The 19,770-nt window shown below is 47.3% G+C and overlaps 1 protein-coding gene across 3 annotated transcripts; it reads right to left on the bottom strand.

Annotated features, from left to right (window-relative positions):
• Positions 1-13,105: 13,105 nt before the first annotated feature.
• Cxxc1 (CXXC finger protein 1) lies at positions 13,106-18,495 on the bottom strand. Of its 3 annotated transcripts, none has more exons than XM_085833457.1 (15): positions 18,152-18,495; positions 17,350-17,468; positions 17,146-17,246; positions 16,630-16,865; positions 16,348-16,539; positions 15,970-15,996; positions 15,648-15,893; positions 15,361-15,489; positions 15,053-15,237; positions 14,570-14,777; positions 14,385-14,495; positions 14,210-14,259; positions 14,011-14,107; positions 13,635-13,787; positions 13,106-13,556 (listed from the first exon to the last, which is right to left on the bottom strand). In XM_085833457.1, the coding sequence occupies exons 1-15, from the start codon at positions 18,152-18,154 to the stop codon at positions 13,410-13,412; spliced, it is 2,004 nt and encodes a 667-aa protein (XP_085689583.1). In that variant the 5' UTR covers positions 18,155-18,495; the 3' UTR covers positions 13,106-13,409. The 3 variants fall into 3 exon arrangements, with proteins under 3 accessions (XP_085689583.1, XP_021006265.1, XP_021006266.1); XM_021150606.3 differs by having other exon boundaries at positions 15,370-15,489; XM_021150607.3 differs by having other exon boundaries at positions 15,382-15,489; positions 18,152-18,494.
• Between the last annotated feature and the right edge of the window lie 1,275 nt (positions 18,496-19,770).

Here is a 19,770-nt window from a genome sequence, read left to right as displayed (position 1 = left end):
CTCTTTCTACCAAATTAATTTTTGGACTTCGTAAGTAATCTCTCCTCAGCTACTTCCTAATCTGGATCAAGGACCCTCTGCCTCAATTCTTTGGGAGCTAGCTGGGTTAAGAGAAAACTGTAACATTTATAGAATCGCCACTAACAGATGGATCTGTAGAATTTCCTCAGTGCACCTCTGGGGCAGGGTGAATTTTCCTCTTTCTAAATTATAACCAGGGTAGGTGGCTTTTGTAAAACATAATTGGGTCTTCTTGGCAGAGACATGATAACTGTAGTCTTGAAACTCCATCAACAGGCCTTTTGTGACATGTCTCAGTGTCAGTAGCCCATAGTAGATCATCTGCGAGGTATAAGTAGGCAGCCTTTGGGTAATTCTGCCTAAAGGCAGGGAGGTCTGCACTGAGAACCTCTTTAAGTAGGGTGGGTATCTTTTTAAATTCTTATGGCAATCTAATCCAAGCAAGTTGTCTATTTGTGGTGATTTGAATATGCTTGGCCCATGGGAAGTGGCATTATTAGGAGGTGTGACCTGACTAGAATAGTTGTGGTCTTGTTGGAGAAAGTGTCACTGTGTAGGAAGGCTTTGAGGCCTCCTAGTACTCAAGCTTTGCCCAGGATGGAAGAGAAAGTCTCTCTCCTGGTTGACTTTAGATCAATATGTAGAACTCTCAGCTTCTCCATCACCAAGTTTGCCTTCCATGTTCCTGCCATGATGATAATGGACCGAACTTCTGAAACCATAAGCCAGCCCCAATTAAATGTTTGTTTTTGTAAGAGTTGCTTTGGGGGGCTGGAGAAATGGTTCAGCAATTAAGAGCACTGACTGTTCTTCCAGAGGTCCTGAGTTCAATTCCCAGGAATCACATAGTGGCTCACAACCATCTATAATGGGATCTGATACCCTCTTCTGGTATGTCTGAAGACAGCTATAATGTACTCATATACATAAAATAAATAAATAAATCTAAAAAAAAAAAAAAGAGTTGCTTTGGTCATGGTGTCTGTTCACAGCAATAAAACCCTAACTAGATACCATTAAATACCCCTCTGCATCTGTCCATTCAAAAGAAAAAACATAGGTTGGCTTACCTTGGCCAACAGCAGGCTGAAGAAAGCATCTTTTAGATCCAGAGCAGCAGAAACTTGTTTACCAAGGGACACAAAACTGAAACAGATTTATGGGTTTGGAACTGTGGGATGAATAATTTCTACCCATTTATTTACTTCTATTAAGTCTTAGACAGGTCTGTAATTGTTAGGGCTGGGTTATAAGTTGAGAGTGGAGGTTCCAAGGTGACTAACAGGGAACTAAGATGTTAGCCTCCCTGAGTCCCTGGATATGGATTGCAATTCCTTTTTTGTTTTCACTGTGATTGAGGTTACAGTAGTAGTCAGCTGAACTACTTACTGTTGGGGCTTTGATGTCTTGGTAGTCACAATGGATTTGTTTCTGCCCACAGCCCTGGAAACTTTGCTTTTTAATTCAACCAGAGTTGGGTAGATCTCAGCTGGGCCAGGGATGGATCAGACAGTATCTGGTATTCTTCCACAAATGGACAGTAACTAGTTGGGAGTTTGTAGTCTAATTCTGTCTTGTCTTCCTTAAAGGTGATAATGGTCTGTAGTTTCTAGAACAGGTCTTGGCCTAGTACAGAATAGGTGTAGTCTGGCATAACCAGGAATGTATATGTGACCGTACCTCCTTCCAATATAACCAGATAACCTGACAAGGAGTAAGCACCAGACCACACTATACTTTGAACTTATTTCTTCTTTGGGGGGGGGGGGATCTGTCAAGTTGTTGTTGTTTGTTTGTTTTTTGGGTTTTTTTTTTAAACTAAAAAACTCATCCTGGTGGAACTAGCAGGCTTGCTCCTAAATTGCAGGTAACCATGGGCTCACTGGGGGCTTAATGGAATGGAGCCCAGCCCCATCAGGCAGTTTTAGCTTATAATTGAAACTTTATCATTGCTTTGGGTAGTCTAGCCCAACAGTTTGGGCCCTCGTTTTTCCAGTATCCTTACAATATGGACATTGATTTGGGGCTAAAAGAAGTCTAGGTAGTCTTGACACATCCACTGGCCCCTCTGGAGGCTTCTTTCATTACCTTCTAACAGACCATCCATCCTTGTTTCTCTCAGCACTAGCACAATTGCCTTTCCCAACCATTTTGACAATCTCTTCTATCAAGTCTCTATTATTAGAGATTCAATGAAATACTTTTGACAACTCTGACATTTCTCCTTCAAATCCTTCTTGCCTCTGGAGATTCTTTCTAATATCTGGAGCTGACTAGGTAATGCTATATTTATCACTCTTGTATTCTCTGGGGTTTGGGGATCATTGGGTATGACTGGGTGGCAAAGGCTATGTTAATCACCTGACTATTCTCTGGGGCTTCCAGATCAAGGGGTGTATTGGTTGGGTAGGCTTCTAAAAGTCTCTCTGGAAACATGACAGGAATTGCAAAAACCTCACTAACTTTAGATAAATCTGTGGCCTTCCATTCATCATTAAAGAGACCACTCATTAGAACTGAGCAATAGGTATTGATAGCCCCCTACCTTGTTCACTCTTAGGATCCCATTAAATTCTGGTAGAAGGAAAAATGGTTTCCAGAATCAGGGAGTCCTCAAAGGTTCCCTTCAGATCATCTCTCTCTTCTGAGGTGAAGAAACTTATCTCAGTAGGCTGCTGAGCATAAAACTCAAGAAGAGAAATTAAACCTTGAGGTTTGTCTGAGAAGGAGGGGTTTTGATTTTTTTTTTAATTTATGGAGATCACTGATGAATGAAAAGGCAAATGAACCTAGGGCTATAGGATAGGTGTTACCTGCAGCTACAACCTTCTGGATCCTACATTTGTGGCACTCTGGTAGCCAGGAAGATGGTGTTTCCAGGATGCCCAATCACACTCACATATAGGGAAACTGATCCAGGAATCTGAGTCTTCCAAGAATGATAGTGTAAGACACCATCACCACCACCACCACCCTCGGTCAGTGGTACTTACTTCAAGATGCCCCTGGGTGACACCAAGATGAAGATCATGCAAAAGCAAGAGGTTTATCTTCCTGCATGCACATCAGGGTTAACCTTCAACTAGTCCCTTAAGGCAAGTGTGATGGTTTATATATTCTTGGACCAGGGAGTGGCAGCATTTGGAGGTATGGCCTTGTTGGAATACGTGTGACCTGGTTGAAGCAGGTGTGCCACTGTGGGTGTGGGCTTAAGACTCTCACCCCAGTTGCCTGGAAGTCAGTCTTCTACTAGCAGCCATTGGATGAAGACGTAGAACTCTCAGCCCTGCCTGCACCATGTCTGCCTGGATACTGCCAAGATCCCACCTTGATGATAGTGGTGAACCTCAGAACCTGTAAGCCAGCCCCAATTAAATGTTGTTTTTATAAGACTTGCCTTGGTCATGGTGTCTGTTCACAGCAGTAAAACCCTCACTAAGACAGCAAGTGACTAGAAGGCAATCCTGAATGGCTATTACAAGTAGTTTTTATACTTTTAGGGGCACAGGTTACATCAGCAAGGTTACAGTTCAAACTTATTGGCTAAGCATATTGACCTTTAAATCTATTGGCTAGCAAGCATGGGCAGATCATGACATGCATTTGAACTCTATCTGGGACTTTCCAGAGGATCAGGTGACTATCAGTCAGTACAGTCTGCAGTTTTTCTGAGAATTTTTTACTCAAGAATGCTCCTGTGGTGGAGAATGGAACTGGGCCTAATCTTGACCCCAGGTGGGAGGGGAAAGCTGAAAGGAGGGTGTGGGACTAGAAAAAGTCCTTAGGGTCCCTCAACAGAATAAATCTTGGGAGCAACTTTGACATTGAGTAACCTGGTATCAGGCCAACCCACACCAAAATCTTGCCAAGCCAGTTTTCAAAGCAAGCAGAATTCCTTTGAAGAAGGGAACTCCATCTCTGATTCTGTGCTTTGAACCTAGTTTAAAGTTTTGTAACATCCATTCTAAGGGGAAGGTTGAGCCCATTGATGTTTGCTCTCCCATGTCTGCCTGTAACTGGAAAAGATTAATGGGAACACAGAAATACAGACAAAAGATCGAGACAACAAAAACAAAAGACACAGGACACAAATCAATATCTACCAAGACAAACCAGATCCTGAGAGTATGTGGCAAGGTCCCACCCATGACCTGGACTCAGAAATTTTTACATATGCTATGTCCAGCTTTTTCCTTAACTCCCCCAATTGGTGCCTCAGATTGAACAGAAACCAAAACCCTAGATTTATCTTACCTCTGGAGGTCCCAAATACAGCTACACAGGTAGACTCCTTCAAAAAGGGTTAGGGTCAAATTGGTGATGGGCTTGTAAATTCTTGGGGACAAGAAATGTCCTTTAAGAAGCCTGATGGCGCCGGGCGTGGTGGCGCACACCTTTAATCCCAGCACTCGGGAGGCAGAGGCAGGCTGATTTCTGAGTTCGAGGCCAGCCTGGTCTACAAAGTGAGTTCCAGGACAGCCAAGGCTACACAGAGAAACCCTGTCTCGAAAAAAACAAACAAACAAAACAAAAAACAAACAAACAAAAAAGAATCCTGATGGCCATTATTCTTGCCTAGAAGGACCACTACTACTTCAGGACTTGGGGGTCCTCTCCTCAGGGATCATCCTGGGTCCTCCAAAAGATTGGTGAAGAAAGACACATACATCCTCCCGAGAGACATAAATAGGTTCAATTATTTGGAGCCTTTATTTTCCACCAGTGGGATTGCCTCATACAGAATAGTGGGGAGCAGCCACAACCTCCAATTTGCTTGAGCCTTTAAAAGCAAAAACCCCCAAGATACAAGATACAATTTGCTAAACGCATGAAATCCAAGAAGAACGAAGACCAAAGTGTGGACACTTTGTCCCTTCTTAGAAATGGCAACAAAACACCCATGGAAGGAGTTACAGAGACAAAATTTGGAGCTGTGACGAAAGGATAGACCATCTAGTGATTGCCATATGCAGGGATCCATCCCATAATCAACTTCCAAACGCTGACACCATTGCATACACTAGCAAGATTTTGCTGAAAGGACCCAGATATAGCTGTCTCTTGTGAGACTATGCCGGGGCCTAGCAAACACAGAAGTGGATACTCACAGTCAGCTATTGGATGGATCACACGGTCCCCAATGGAGGAGCTAGAGAAATTACCCAAGGAGCTAAAGGGTACTGCAACCCTATAGGTGGAACAACAGTATGAACTAACCAGTACCCCAGAGCTCTTGTCTCTAGCTGCATATGTATCAAAAGATGGCCTAGTCGGCTATCACTGCAAAGAGAGGCCCATTGGACTTGCAAACTTTATATGCCCCAATACAGGGGAACCCCAGGGCCAAAAAGGGGGAGTGGGTGGGTAGGGGATTGGGGGGGTGGGTATGGGGGACTTTTGGGATAGCATTGAAAATGTAAACGAGGAAAATACCTATTAAAAAACAAATTAAAAAAAAAGCAAAAACCATAATTGTATGACATATAAAGTTAGCTGTGAGCATCTGCACAGGAAGCAAGCAAGCGTTGTTCACAGAAGCAGAAAGATAGCAGTTATGGCAGTTATGGGTCAAGCTTTTTTTTTTTTTTTTTTGGAACCTTGAGGCTATTCACAAGAATTACTGAGAAACTAGGTAAGGGACACACTGTATAGAAATTCATAGCTGGTCTAAGTGATCAGTGAGCAGTTTACCCGAGTTAATTTTAACACTTAAGTTTTTTCTTAAGTGGTGAGCAATGGTGATACATGCCTTTAATCCTAGTACTAGAGAGACAAAAGTAAGTGGATCTGAGTTCAAGACCAGCCTGGTCTTCAGAGTGAGTTCCAGGACAGCCAGACTACACAGAGAAATCCTGTCTTGGGAAAAAAAAAAAAACAATAAAGCAAAACAAACAAAAAGAATACTTTCACAAGGTGATATAACTATGGTTCGGTAGCCCACTACAACTGTTTGTTCATGAAGTACGCCCTGCAAATGGCAGTGCTGCTGATAGTGTCCTAAGATGACAGCCCTGGGCCAACCCAGGCTGGATTCTTAGAGCCCAGGAGAAGCCCCTATTCTGGTACCTAGAAACCTAATTCATCATTCCTCAGAAATCTCTTGAGATGGGTTTCTGTTTTTCAGGAAAGCCACTACTTCTCCACCTACAACAGTGACTACCTTGGACAAATGGTATCTAGTTCCTGATTGACCCTAACAGCTCCCTCGGTTCAAAGTACCTATGGTTAACTCCTAGGCTGTTCTGACCTTCATGCCACTTTCCAAATGCTACCTGGCTCTGTAAAACTAACAAGGCTTCCCCTTCCAGATGCAGTCCTCTACTCTCTGAGGCATCTAAGCTGTTTGTCTTAAATGTCTTTCCTACCCATGGAGTGGTCTAGTTCAGTGGTTTCACTGTGCCTTGCTTACACTGACTACATCCTGCTGAGCAGAACTTTCTGGTCCAGACATCTTGCTGGACCTACGGTTTCAATAAAACCATTGTTGTAATAAACTAGAGCTTTTGAAACCTTTGTTATGAAATACCCAATTCTAGCAATGTATGGATCACCACGAGGCCAAAATAGTACTGAGACTGAGAGCAAGAGTCTGCCATAAAGAACTCCAGTCCAAGAAATAAGGCAAGACAGAGTTTATAAAGGAACAACCAGTAGTTAAGGTGTAGGTCAGGGAAATTATACAAATATGATTTCCATGTTAGGAAAGGAGGAACCCTATGTTTTGTTCTCAAAAGGGTAGGGAAAGCATTTGTACTATATAGATCAGGATGTGTTTCTGTAGGCGAGGATATATGAAGTCAGGGCAACTTGACTTTTCTAGTCTATTACATTTAACAGAAACTTCAGACTTCTGCCACCTGCCCTCTCCTGGTGTGATATAGTAGGTTAGGATTTTACAAACTCTACCAGGCCTCTTTCCAGAGTCAAAAGTCTCATGGCCATAATAAGCCTGCTCTCAACTGACAGCAAATATGGGTATGAGGAGAGTAGGTAGTGCCAAAGGCTTTCTGGGCCCTGTGGATGGAGTAAGGAGCACCGAGCTTTTATTTCCTGCCAGGGTCATGTTGGCATGACCAGTGATGGATTGGTACCTGAAGTGGAAACCTAAGGGTTCTTTGGAGAGTCAGTTGTGTTGGATGCTGTTTTGCTGGGGCAAACATGTGAAGGAGTGTTTTCCTGAAGTGGACACAGGTGAAAGACTAAAGCAGACTTCTGAAGAAACGTTTCACTGAAGCAGACCCAGGAGAGAGGCTGTTCTGCTACAGCAATCACGTGAAAGGACACATGATGAAGGATTCTTTGCTAGCAAAGTGCATGTATTGGTCCGCCTTACACTGTGTGAATGAGCTCCATTTATCGGGACTCCATAGACTCAGGCTGACTACATTCAGGTGCTGAGGCAAAACTGGTGCTGAGCAAGGCACATGAAGGACATGTGATGTTTAGAGGGTATAAATACCATTCAACAGAGTGACTGAGTGATGGAGAAAGAGCTTGGCTTGCTGGTACAACTCTTGTGGGCCGCACAACTTCACTGATCTTTGCTTCCCTGAGAGAGGCACAGCTGAGAATTTCTGGTGCTGCTGTTCGTCCCACCTGCAGACTTGAGCCAAGGCTGAGGCCTAGCTGTCTTTGCTAGGTCATGTCACCACTGTTGCTAACCTGACTCTACCGAACTAGACTGCTGGTGTATCCATAAAGTGTTTGCAAATGGATCAAGCTGCCACTGCCTCCTAATCTGTGAACTGAACTTTCAATTTCTAGACAATACAGACAGGAGTTGCTCCAAAGAACCTTTCTAAATAGGTCCACTCACTCCACCCAACACCACCCCACCCTGTATCCTTTCTTTCCCACTACCTCTAGAGGGTGGTAGGCTACTTGGGAGGTTAAAGCTTTTAAGAGCCATCATTAAAAATAGGATTTGAAAAAAATTAACATAATTCGTAAACAGTTTCTTCAACCTAAAATTTACCATTAAATGGATGACATCTTACTGGCAGATTTGGATGCAGATACCTTAGGAAAAAATGTTTGATGAAGTAGAGAGAATTTTGCATTGCTGGGGATTACAAATGGCTCAAAAAATCACTAAAAGGAGATTTCAGTTAATTATCTAGGATATAAGATAGATCTAAAAAAATTCATCCACAGAAAGTACAAATCAGGAGAGATCAATTGCAAACTCTTAATGATATTCAAAAATCACTGGGAGAGATTGACTGGCTATGGCCCACAATTGGATTAACTACTCAAGAGCTAAGTAATTTATTTTAAACAATACAAGGTGATAAGGACTTAAATAGTCCATGGGGAAATTGTTAGCTGATTGTGGTCCTCCCTTCTTCCTTGGGGCTGTTGCACACTGGTCTGCAAGGACAAAGGGAGCAAGGCTTGGATGGCCATAAATACCCACAGATTAGCTTCTGGGATCAACTTTAGTGACACAGCTCAACTTTATTCTGGGTGAACAAGGGTTATACAGATCTTGGAGAATTGGTAGGGATTTACAGGGTGGATATACATTATTAGGTAAGATGATGAAGTTTCATTTACATGAAGAGGAATTCCAAGAACCTGTTGAAGAGGTTCTTATTGGGAGAGAGGAAGTCAGACCTGTAGTCTGGCCATAGGCTACATGACTTCCCTCAGAGGTTCCTCTGTGCTACAGAAGAGCTGATTAGTCACAACATACCACCTAATTATCATACAGCAAGAAGGGCTGAGCAGGACTTATGTGCTGGGTCATGCAGCACTTGCAGGAAGGTTTGTGTGTGGCCATCATCTAAATACGGTCAGGCATATGTGCTCAGTGACGCTCTCCAGATAAGATCAGACAGAGAAGAGGAAGCCCCACTGAGAAAGGGAGGATTCCCATTTTGAAGCATGCTTGGAGAGCTTATCTGGACATGGTGGACTGCAATCTTAATAACCAGGTCTTTTGACAAGCTGAGGCTGAGAGAGAACGGGCCCTGGTAAAAAAGAAATTACAGAATGCACATGTGACTCTCTTGGATCCAAAGCTGGATTTTATTTGAGCTATTTTGCCCTCTACTCATTCTCCCTCAGGTCAAAGCATTTAAGAACATATATTAAAAGTAGATTTCGTAAAACCTACAATAGTTGAACTGGTACCTATCGGAACTCCTTCATGATCAGGATACGGCAGCAAAGAGTTCTGTGCCTTCTTGCACTGAAATAGCTCAGTTGTCTATAATCCTCATCCCTAAACCGTTCACCTCTCTCCCAAAGTAGGCACCTTTTGAACTGTGAGGACCAATAGAATGATCACAACATTTGGCTAACACATGATTTACTGGTGGTTCATCAGTCACTGATGGAAAGGGACAACTATAGACCGAGGGATGCAATGGCCAATACTGAGGGCAGAACCACAAAATCAGTGCCACTCTATTGGCTATAAGAAAATCAACTAGGGGTCTGGAGAGATAATAGCTCAGCCGTTAAGAGCACCGACTGCTCTTCCAGAGGTCCTGAGTTCAAATCCCAGCAACCACATTGTGGTTCACAACCATCCATAATGAGATCTGATGCCCTCCCCTGGTGTGTCTGAAGACAGCTACAGTGTACTTATTTATAATAAATAAATGACTCTTGAAAAGAAAAGAAAATCAACTAGGAAATCAAAAGGAAAATGTCTTTTCCAATTCGTGGCACATGTGCAATGGTATAGTTATATGGTCATCCAAATGGAAAACCACTAACTGGCAGATAAATGGCAAAGATATCTGGTCATGGGAGGCATGAATGGAAACGGCAAAACTGAAAACCACTGGAAAAGTGAAACATCTGAAGAAAGAGGACATCATCAAGAGACTATGTACCGAGAAAGGGTAATTGGCTGGATAGTCTTGCCCACCTCTAGCACATCTCTGCTGCCCTCTACAGGCATAGGAGACAAATGGTCTTTATGTGGTCTAAATTCAGTTAAAATTAAAGCTGATTTGGGGGATACAGCATGGCTTTCTCCTATAAACCCACACGTGTTTGATAAAGGAAAATCCAAAATCTGTTTCATATCAGAATTCCTACCTTGTATGAGACAGAGGAAAACAAAAAATCAGGCACCGTTCTATCACCACTAATCTTGTAATGTTTTGAAACTCTTTAAAACTTCTCTTAAGGTATAAATATTATCTCAAAATGTGTAAGATTATTATGTGTATGTAAACTTTCTGTTGTGGTACTAGTATTCATACAGAGTACTAATCCTAGACATAAGCTTCATCTGGCTTCCTGTGCATGACTTCAGGTTTGAGTCTGAAGCAGGTAACTGGTAACAAAATTTGTATGCCTCAGATGTACTTAATAGATTGTAGTCCTCAAACCATTTGGAAGTCTACTAACCATGGCATTTAAAATATTTAGATTTTCTACCACTCCTAAAAGTAACCCCTGAGGTCTCCAAGAACATGATGGGGCCCTGAAAAGATGAATCCACCTGGATTGTGGGAACACTAACCACTGGGAAAAACTGACTCGTGCCTTGCCTGTTGCCAGGTTTTGCAGAAACAGTGGACACTGCTCTACCTAGCCAGTTTTGCCACTAAGCTGAGAATAGCATGACTGTCCTCTGAGAGGCTCCATCCAGTAGCTGACTCAGACAGATACAGACACCCACAGCTATACAGTGGACAAAGCTTGGGAACTCTATGGAAGATTAGGAGGAAGGATCGCAGGCCCCAAAGGGGATAGGAACTCCACTGGAAGATCAACAGTCAAATACTCTGGACTGTTTGGGCTTTCAGAGAATGAACCACCAACCAAAGAACATACATTGGCTGGACCTAGGTCTTCCTGCACGTATGTAGCATATGTGCAGCCTGACCTTCATATGGGTCCCAAACGACGAGAGTGGGCACTATCCCAAAAGCTGTTGCCTGTATGTGAGCTATGTTCTTCTAGCTGGGTTGCCTTGTCTGGCCTCAGTGAGAGAGGATGCACCTAACCTCTCAGAGACTTGACTGGGGGGGCGGGGGGGGGGACAGGGAGCCCCATCTGACCAGAAGAGAAGGTGAGGAGGGAAGGATTGTGGGATGGGGTGATAGAGAGGGGGGCAGTGACCAGAATGTTAAGTAAAAAAATAAATTAGGGCTGGTGAGATGGCTCAGCGGGTAAGAGCACTGACTGTTCTTCGGAAGGTCCTGAGTTCAAATCCCAGCAACCACATGGTGGCTCACAATCACCCATAGTGAGATCTGACGCCCTCTTCTGGTGCATCAGAAGACAGCTACAGTGTACTTATTTAAAATAATAATGAAGCCGGGCAGTGGTGGTGCACGCCTTTAATCCCAGCACTTGGGAGGCAGAGGCAGACGAGGATTTCTGAATTCGAGGCCAACCTGGTCTACAGAGTGAGATCCAGGACAGCCAGGGCTATACAGAGAAACCATGTCTCAAAAAACCAACCAAACAAACAAACAAATATCCAAAAACCAAAAAACCAAAAAAACAACAACAAAACAAACAAAAAATAATGAATAAATCTTAAAAAAATAAATTATTGTTACGAATGTCGTAAGGTTAACCCTACAGTTAACCTTAGATTTCATAGGCAATGCTTCATGCTTGACAATATCTAACTATAATTTACAAAAACTCCCTTCTTAGAATACTTTCACCCTCAGCCTGTCCTATCCAAAAGCCTACTTGGCACTGCAGGGAACCTGGTTAACCTGTACTTCTGTACTCAGAAAAACACATGGCCTCAGACAGACTGAACTAGTCTTACCTTGTGTTACTGTTCATGTTTTTCAAGGTGTACACTTACAAAGGCCCAATAGGGCTCACAGCGTGTTCCTCCTTGGCGTCCAGACCACCATATGCTAGAGGCTCTTAGTGACCTCTACCCTAGTAAGACAGCTGAGCTGGAACAGCAGCCCTAGTGACTTAGCTTGGTAGGTGAACTTGCAGTGTCACAGTAACTCAAAAAACCCATGGTGATGTAGGACACCTACAGACTTCCATTGACATGCTTCACAATCCATTTTGTGGAACTCAGATTCCAACCTGATTGTGAAGCATGTCTATACTTACTGTTTATGTTTGGGGATCTATGTGTAGTCTTGGGAAAAGCTAGTTGTTTCTATGGAGATGTATCTATCAGTCCTCATTTAAGATGCTTTTCTTTTTTTTTTTTTTTTGATTTTTTAAGACAGGGTTTCTCTGTGTAGCCCTAGCTGTCCTGGAACTCACTTTGTAGACCAGGCTGGCCTCGAACTCAGAAATCCGCCTGCCTCTGCCTCTGCCTCCCAAGTGCTGGGATTAAAGGTGTGCGCTACCACTGCCCAGCTAAATTCTTTTTTTAAGGTTTATTTATTTTATATATGTGAATATACTGTCACAGTCTTCAGACACACTAGAAGACGGCATCAGATCCCATTACAGATGGTTGTGAGCCACCATGTGGCTGCTGGGAACTGAATTCAGGACCTCTGGAAGAACAGTCAGTGCTCTTAACTGCTAAGTCATCTCTCTAGCCCTAAAACAATTTTAAAAAGGTCAAAGAAAATCTAAATAAACATCAGAAGAGAGAGCAATAGTTCCTGGTCTCATTGCTGGTTTGACTGTAGTCCTTATATATGGGTCTCAAATTTCCCTCATTCTCGTACTAGACTTCTACTCCTCCAGCTTTAACCAACTGGTTGTTAACGAATGTTAAACAACTAATAGCCTTGCTCATAAGGGCCTAGTACAACTCTGAGCCACCCAGAGACAATGAGTCAATGCTCTGACTTATGTAAGACCGACCAGTGGGGAATAAACCAAGCTGGCCCCATTTTGCTTTAGCTGACTCCATTTTGTGTGCTTCACACAACCATTCTCCCAAGCCTCGCTCACCACAGCCTGCTTAGCAATGCCGACAGGATACCGTTATACCAAAATAGGGGCCGGAGTACAGACTACTGGATTTTCCTCATGTGAGGTCAGACTCACAGCCAAAGGGAGGACAGGATGGGTCAGCTCCATACTCCCAGCCTGCACATTTACCACAGCCTGTCTGGAGTACAGCTATGCTACCTCCCTCTACCTTGTCTAGGGGTTGGGACAACTGGCAGTGGAGACTATTGAGAGCCTTGTTGGTTCTTCACATTTTTATTAATAAAACCTGGTTTTGGGGGGTGGGTATAGGCAAGGAAGACTAAACTTGAGTCTCACCCCAGCCCTGACTATGGAGAGAGGAGACAGACAGTGACAAAGGGAAAGCAGAGACCCCTTTGATAAGGGCAAACGGAAGCCAAAACGTGGATGGTGAGGATCAAACAAAGGGCAGCAGAAGAAACAGATGAATGAAGGGACGGACAGCTGGCAATGCAGGGCCACTCCCCTAACTGAATGCAGGGTAGAGAGGCTCTGGGCTGGTGAAGTCAGCGGTCGGCACTAGAGCGAAGGTCGGTAGTGAGTGGATCGTGTTGGATCGTTTGGTGAAGCATCAGGGCAAGTAGCCCTGCTCTGTTGGTCATGGCGGTGCGTACATTACGTTCCTGCTCAAAGAGCTCGTCCAGCTTGTACCACTGCCAAGGAAGTGGAAGGAAGCATGAGAAGCAGCCCCTGGAGCCCGGGACTTTGGTCACACCCAGGGTTAAACCTACCACCCGCACACGCTCCAAGTCCACTTCTGCACGCCGAAGCTTCTCCCAGCAATAATGGCGATTACACTGGCGCTTGGGCAGGCGGCAGAAGTCACCTGTGAGCTCAAAGACATCACGTACAAGTGGACACCCACAGACCTCATCAGCTGGCACCTGCAGAGACACCAAGGGTCGGTGTGGCTAGGTGAGGAGGAATGGAGAATCTGAAGGAGAGTGAAAAGGAGACAAAAGGGTAGGAATGGGAGATGGCTGAACAGTAAAGGGAGGGGTGGAGCTGACAGGAAGAGAAGGAAGGAAGAAGGAGGAAAAGAACAAACGGATGTGCGACATGGAGCAGGGGAGAACAGTATGCAGAGGGTTTGAGAAGAAACCTTACTTTGGGGTCCCGGGAGTGCTCAGGACACAGCACCTGGAGCCGCTTACAATATGTCTTGCTCTGAGGATTGTAGACATCACAGAAGAGTCGGGTAGCCCTGGGAGGTCAGCAGGAGGGTGGCCTTGAGTAGCTCCAGGCCCACGTCCAAGGCCCCACCCCAGCCACCCTTCTCCTAACTCCACATGGCAGCCTTACTCACCCCTCGATGCGTGTGGGGTACATGGACCCAAAGGACGTCTGGCTCTCATACTACAGGGATGAACACAAAGAAAAGAACTTTGGGCGCCCTTTCATGCCACCCAAGCAACAAATCTGTCCCCTGTGGGCCCACAGACACCCCTGAACTATCCACTCTCTTAGGACGGCCTCCTGACCTTAGCATAGCAACGTTCCATGTGACGCAAGGCAACTCGTGGGTTGATGGGATGCCCACAGGAGACGCAGAAGATCTGCAGATCTGTGTCATCGCTGTCATTCTCGTTGTTCTGCATAGGTTGAAAGGCAGGATGAGGCTAGGCAGGACTCATACTGGGTCCTGCCCACTCTACGGCCTCTTTACCTCCTCATCCTCTCGCACAGCTTGCTGCTTAGCGCGAAGAATGATGGCCTCAAGCTCGTGGAATCTGCGCTCCATTTCCTGAAGGCGGGTGCGGGCGCTCTGCTGCTCACGGCGGATCCGCTCAAGTAGCTTCTTGCCGTGCTCTTCAGCGATGCAGGGGCTTTGCTGCCACTGCTGGATGCGCTGGGGGAGGATCTCATAGATTCGGCTGCAGGGAGAGAGTGAAGTACGGGCAGAGAGGCACCAGAAGCATTGAGTGAGCTGACCAAGGGACAGAGAACAAGGATGGGCCACCCGAACAGGTGCAAGGCTGAGTAACCTAAGGGAGGGGGAGGGGCAGATAGTGACTGAATGGCAGCTTCCTGTACCGATGAGGTTTGACTGACTAGTACATAGACAACTAACTGTAGCTATATGGAGGGAAGTCTGGCCATACCCTCACTTTCCTTCCTGACCCCCTTCAGTGCCCTGGGAGAGACTCACTTGGCTGCCAGCTTCATGCCACAGTCATCTGAACAATACTTGGACCCCGGCTGGGCAGCCCGCACACAGCCAGGCCCCAGGCACTGTGGGAGAGACGCAGGGTCCTTGGCATCAGCCCTCTCTGGGTGTTTCCATTTGTCTTTATGTTTCTGCTTCTGTCGATGCCGTTTGTACCTCTCCTCCTTCTAGAGGGCAAGACTCATGTCAGGGTTCAACAGAGGTCAGCCTCAGACCCTGGCTGCCTCGCCACCGCACATGTCTGGCTCTGTCTCCATTTCCCTCCCTGTGCCAGCCTCTTCCTCTGACACCTGCTTTACCCTCTCCATCACCTTCTTCTCGGACTTCTTCTCTCGGCGCTTCACGTGCTTCACCTTCACTGCCCGCTTCCTCAGTGCAGGATCCAGGAACGGGGACTCTTCTGCATCGCTCATCCAGGGCTGCAAGCAGGGAGTGCACTGACCCACCTGACACCTCAGGGTCATGCCCGCCCACCTGCTCAGTTCCCAAGCAGCCTGTTCACCTTCTGTCCCAGTCCCACTGTGCAGCCTCGCCTTCTCCCCTCCCTCCCCCACTACAGAAGGAGCCTGTCACTCACTAGGCCGTGATCATCAAAGGCCCCAGCACAGAAGTCCTGGTACAGATCGGGGTCCAGTGCTAGGTCCTCATCTGAAAGTGGCTCAGGTGTTGCTGTAGCCTCTGGTGGCTCCTTAACCACTGATGACAACACTGTCCCCTCATCTTCACGGATACGCCCCAGCTTCTGGGACTGCTGTGGCTGCTGTTGAGTGGGTGGTGGCCGGCGGGGCCTTGGCAGGGCCTCTGAGGGTGTCACCGGCGAGAGCTGCGGGGCAGAATCTCAGGACTGGCCCTGACCGCCCTGCCCGCAGCCCTGCCCCGCCCTGGGGGGCTGGACTCACCGAGGAAGGGAAGTACTTGTACGATTCCTGTGCGCAGGAGGAAGGCCTAGGTCAGCCCCAGGAAAATGGAGGGCCGCCCTGTCCTAGCCCCATCTATTTATCCTTGCCTTGCCTGTCTAACGAAGGTAGCTTCATCCCTCCCCACACCACAAAGATAGGCTCCATCCTACCCAGCTGTGCCCTGGCATGCCAGACAACATAAATCTATCCAGTCCCCTCCAGAACTGTCATCTGAACTTGCTAGGCCCCTCCCACCCACCTGGACACAACCAAGCTCCACCCCCACCTACGCTTTCTCATTTGTAGCTCAAGCAGCCCTACTTGGGCCTCCAGCCCATGCTCCCCTATCTGATCCTGCCCAGCTCTGTCCATGCTCACCCGTGCCCGCAGCTGACACTGGCGAAGCCGGCACTTCTGCCGGATCTTGTTGGGGCCCCCAAACTTCTTCATGTCACGGCAGAAGTCACAGTGGCCACAGTCCTCAGTGCGTCGGCAGGCCTCGCACTCACCACACATCCGAGCTGATCGTTTGATTTGCTGCTGCTGCTGCTGCTGCTGTTGGTGGTGGTGCTAGGAGACAACAACCAGGGTAGAGCTCAGGACAGAGATGAGGCCTAAAAGTCGAACTTTCCCCCAACCCCAAGCACTGCAGCTACTCACCTGGCTAGGTGTGGCCACCAAGGGCTGTGGAGAAGATTTGTGGGGCGAAGCAGAGCCCCGAGCAAGCATGGCCCCAACCCCTGTCCCTGACCCTGCCCGGCGCTGCAGCTCTGGATCTGAAGCCGGCCTCTTGCGCCCTCCTCCCTCATCCCGGGGCTCACTGCCGGCCCGCTCACTGCCATCCCTCTCCCGGCACTTTTTGTGGCGGTAACGAATCTCCAGCTTCGGGTCCTTCTCTGTGAGGCAAAGAGTGGGGCCAGGGTGGGTTTGTGGGAGGGATCTGAATGGTCCCAGAACCTCTTTCTCTTTTCTTGCCTCGCCAACCTGTCTGGCTCATGCTACAGGAGAGAGCTGCCCCTTCCTTTGGGATCCTCCACAACTGCTTGCATTGAACCTGGCATTCCAATTCATCACTCTGGCCACACAGCACACCATCATTACCCAGGATCCCTCCCATGACGGCTCCTCTTCATCTCTCAGAGCCCACTTCCTTCCCTACCCACGTGCAGGCCTCACCTCGGCACTCCCGACAGTACCATTCCCGGATGGCCTTGGCCATCTTCTCAGTGATCCGGATGCAGTCTCCATGGAACCACTCGTTGCAGTTGTCACATCCACTGCATATGACAGAGCAAGTGGTAGAGACATGAGAGGTATGCCTCCTCTGGGGGCCCCATCCCCGCCAGCCATCAGCCCGCGCCCCTCTTGTCCCCAGCTCACATCATGAAGCAATTGATGTCCGGTTTGCGGCAGATGCAGTAGATGGGAGCGTTCTCCCCATTCTCAGACTTGCTGTCGTCCCCAGCATCCGGAGGTTCCAGGTCTGAGCCATCTCCTTCCTGTGAGACCCACCCCCACGATGGCTCCTTAGTCCCCCTCCCGCCTTACAGCCCCACCACGACTCACCACAAATTCCAACTGTGTCTTTGGACTTCCCATTAGCCTTTCCACTCTAGTTCACCCAGACCCTCTTCCTCACCTAACTCTGGTGGGCCTCATTATTTTGCCTAAACGCTTCTCCATCACTCGGACCCTTCCATCACACACACACCCATTCTGTCAAGCATCCTGTCCGGCTGACTGCTCATCACATACACTTACCACACTGTGTCCCCCTTAAAGAGTTCTACTCGGATAGCACTTAATTTATCCAGCTGTCGTCCCTTGCCGGCTTCCCACAAGTGTCTACAACTTAGCTCATGGACCCCACCCCCGAAGACGGTTCTCCAGAGCCTGTGCAAATACATTCGTGGCCAAGTCCTTATCTCTCTGGCGAAGGAACTTCGCGTGAAGGTTTCCCACCAAACTGCCATCTGGAGTCCCCACTGAACTTCCGCGATGGGGTCCCCCCCAACCTACAACGGATCATCAAAGAACTCACAGATGGTTCACCTCCAACCTCACTCACCGGCCCGGAGACTGGGCACACAGCTCGCCGGAGACCCCGTGCGCCTGCCAACAGGCAGCGGTTGCCAGTCCCCCGGACCTCTGCCTCTGAACCCCGATCCGACCCGGTACTCACCATATCTCCGCTCACAGAGCGCCCGCTCTGGACCCTGTGCAACAACCCGCGAAGCCGAACGAGCTCCCCGGCAGCGTCCGCGGCGGGAGCAAAGGCGCCCGCAACTACTTCCGCCACTGGTCCCGCCTCCGCGGCCCCGCACTCTTTAACTCCTCACGCCCGGCGCGACGGCTTTAGCAGCAAATAAATAGGTCTCCCACCTAGAGCCGCGGAGGTCTCTCTGTCGCCGCCATCTTGACCATCGAGTCCGTAAGACAGCGGAGACCATACGTTCCGGGAAGCATGGCCGCGCCTACAGTTCAGGTCCTCCGAGCGCGCCGCCACCTTGTCAGCCAAGTCCGTACGGTGGCCGCCAGAGGGCAATATGGCCGCATTTGCTTCGACGTTGCGACGCAGACGTCGTCAGCCGCTGAGCGTCATCAGGCGGACTCCGTGCGTTCCTAGGCAACAAATAGTAGCTTCCGGATCGCGGCTTCCGAGGGGCGTGGCCATCTGGAAGTTTGACTCGGTACAGAGACTGCTGCTGCCACAGACAGGATAATCCTGTCACTGCCTAGATGTGTCTCATTCATTCCTGCAACCAACTATTTACCCTTCGATGATGCTTATCAATGGGATGCCAGGCCTCCGGAGGGAAAATGAATGCGGTGTCAGTACCTGCACCAGTTGTTTCTCCACTTTGATCTGCCTCTCCCATCATGTTTTTCAGCTAGATCTCGCTTTCTCGCTCTTTTTTTTTTTTTTTTGACAGCGTCTCTCTAGTCCCAGCTGTGTTTCAACTCACTGTGTAGACCAGGCTTTCCTCAAACTAACAAAAATCCACCTGCCTCTCACTCTCAGGTACTGAGATTAAAGTCATGCGCGCTCACATCTGACTTTAAAAAAAATTTTTTTTTAACTTCTTAGTCTTGGTGGCACATGCTGGTAATACCATCACTGCTGGGGCTGGAGTTAGAGGATGCAAATTAACAAGGTCTGCCTGGAGTTCAAGTCCAGCTTGGACAATTTGGAAGCCCTATTGGTGGTATAGGAGGATGGGAAAGGAAAAAAAGAAAAAAGAAGAAAAAAGAGAGAAGAAGTAAAGAAATGGGTGTATAGCTAGCTCATAAAAGCCAGTACTGGGCTGGTGAGATGGCTCAGTGGTTAAGAGCACCCGACTGCTCTTCCGAAGGTCCAGAGTTCCAGCGACCACATGGTGGCTCACAACCATCCGTAATGAGATCTGACTCCCTCTTCTGGAGTGTCTGAAGACAGCTACAGTGTACTTAGATATAATAAATAAATTTTAAAAAAAAAAAAAAAAAAAAAAGCCAGTACTACCGGGTAGTGGTGGCATACGCCTTTAATCCTAGCACTTGGGAGGCAGAGGCAGGTGGATTTCTGAGTTTGAGGCCAGCCTGGTCTACAGAATGAGTTCCAGGACAGTCAGGGCTACACAGAGAAACCCTGTCTCAGAAAAAAAACAACAACAACAAAAAAGCCAGTTCTATCACAGTTTTATTTCCATAGCCCTGAAATGAAAACGAGGTGCCAGGTCCAGTAATTCCCTAGTAAAAGCATGCAGGGCCTTAGTTTAACTCGTAGTGTTACAAAACCAAATAATGACAAGAATTCGTAGG

Source organism: Mus caroli, unplaced genomic scaffold, assembly GCF_978045245.1.
Source record: "Mus caroli unplaced genomic scaffold, Mus_caroli_1 scaffold_19, whole genome shotgun sequence".
Lineage (NCBI taxonomy): Eukaryota > Metazoa > Chordata > Mammalia > Rodentia > Muridae > Mus > Mus caroli.
The sequence above is the reverse complement of the archived record's forward strand: the minus strand, read 5'-3'. Positions and strand labels throughout refer to the sequence as shown.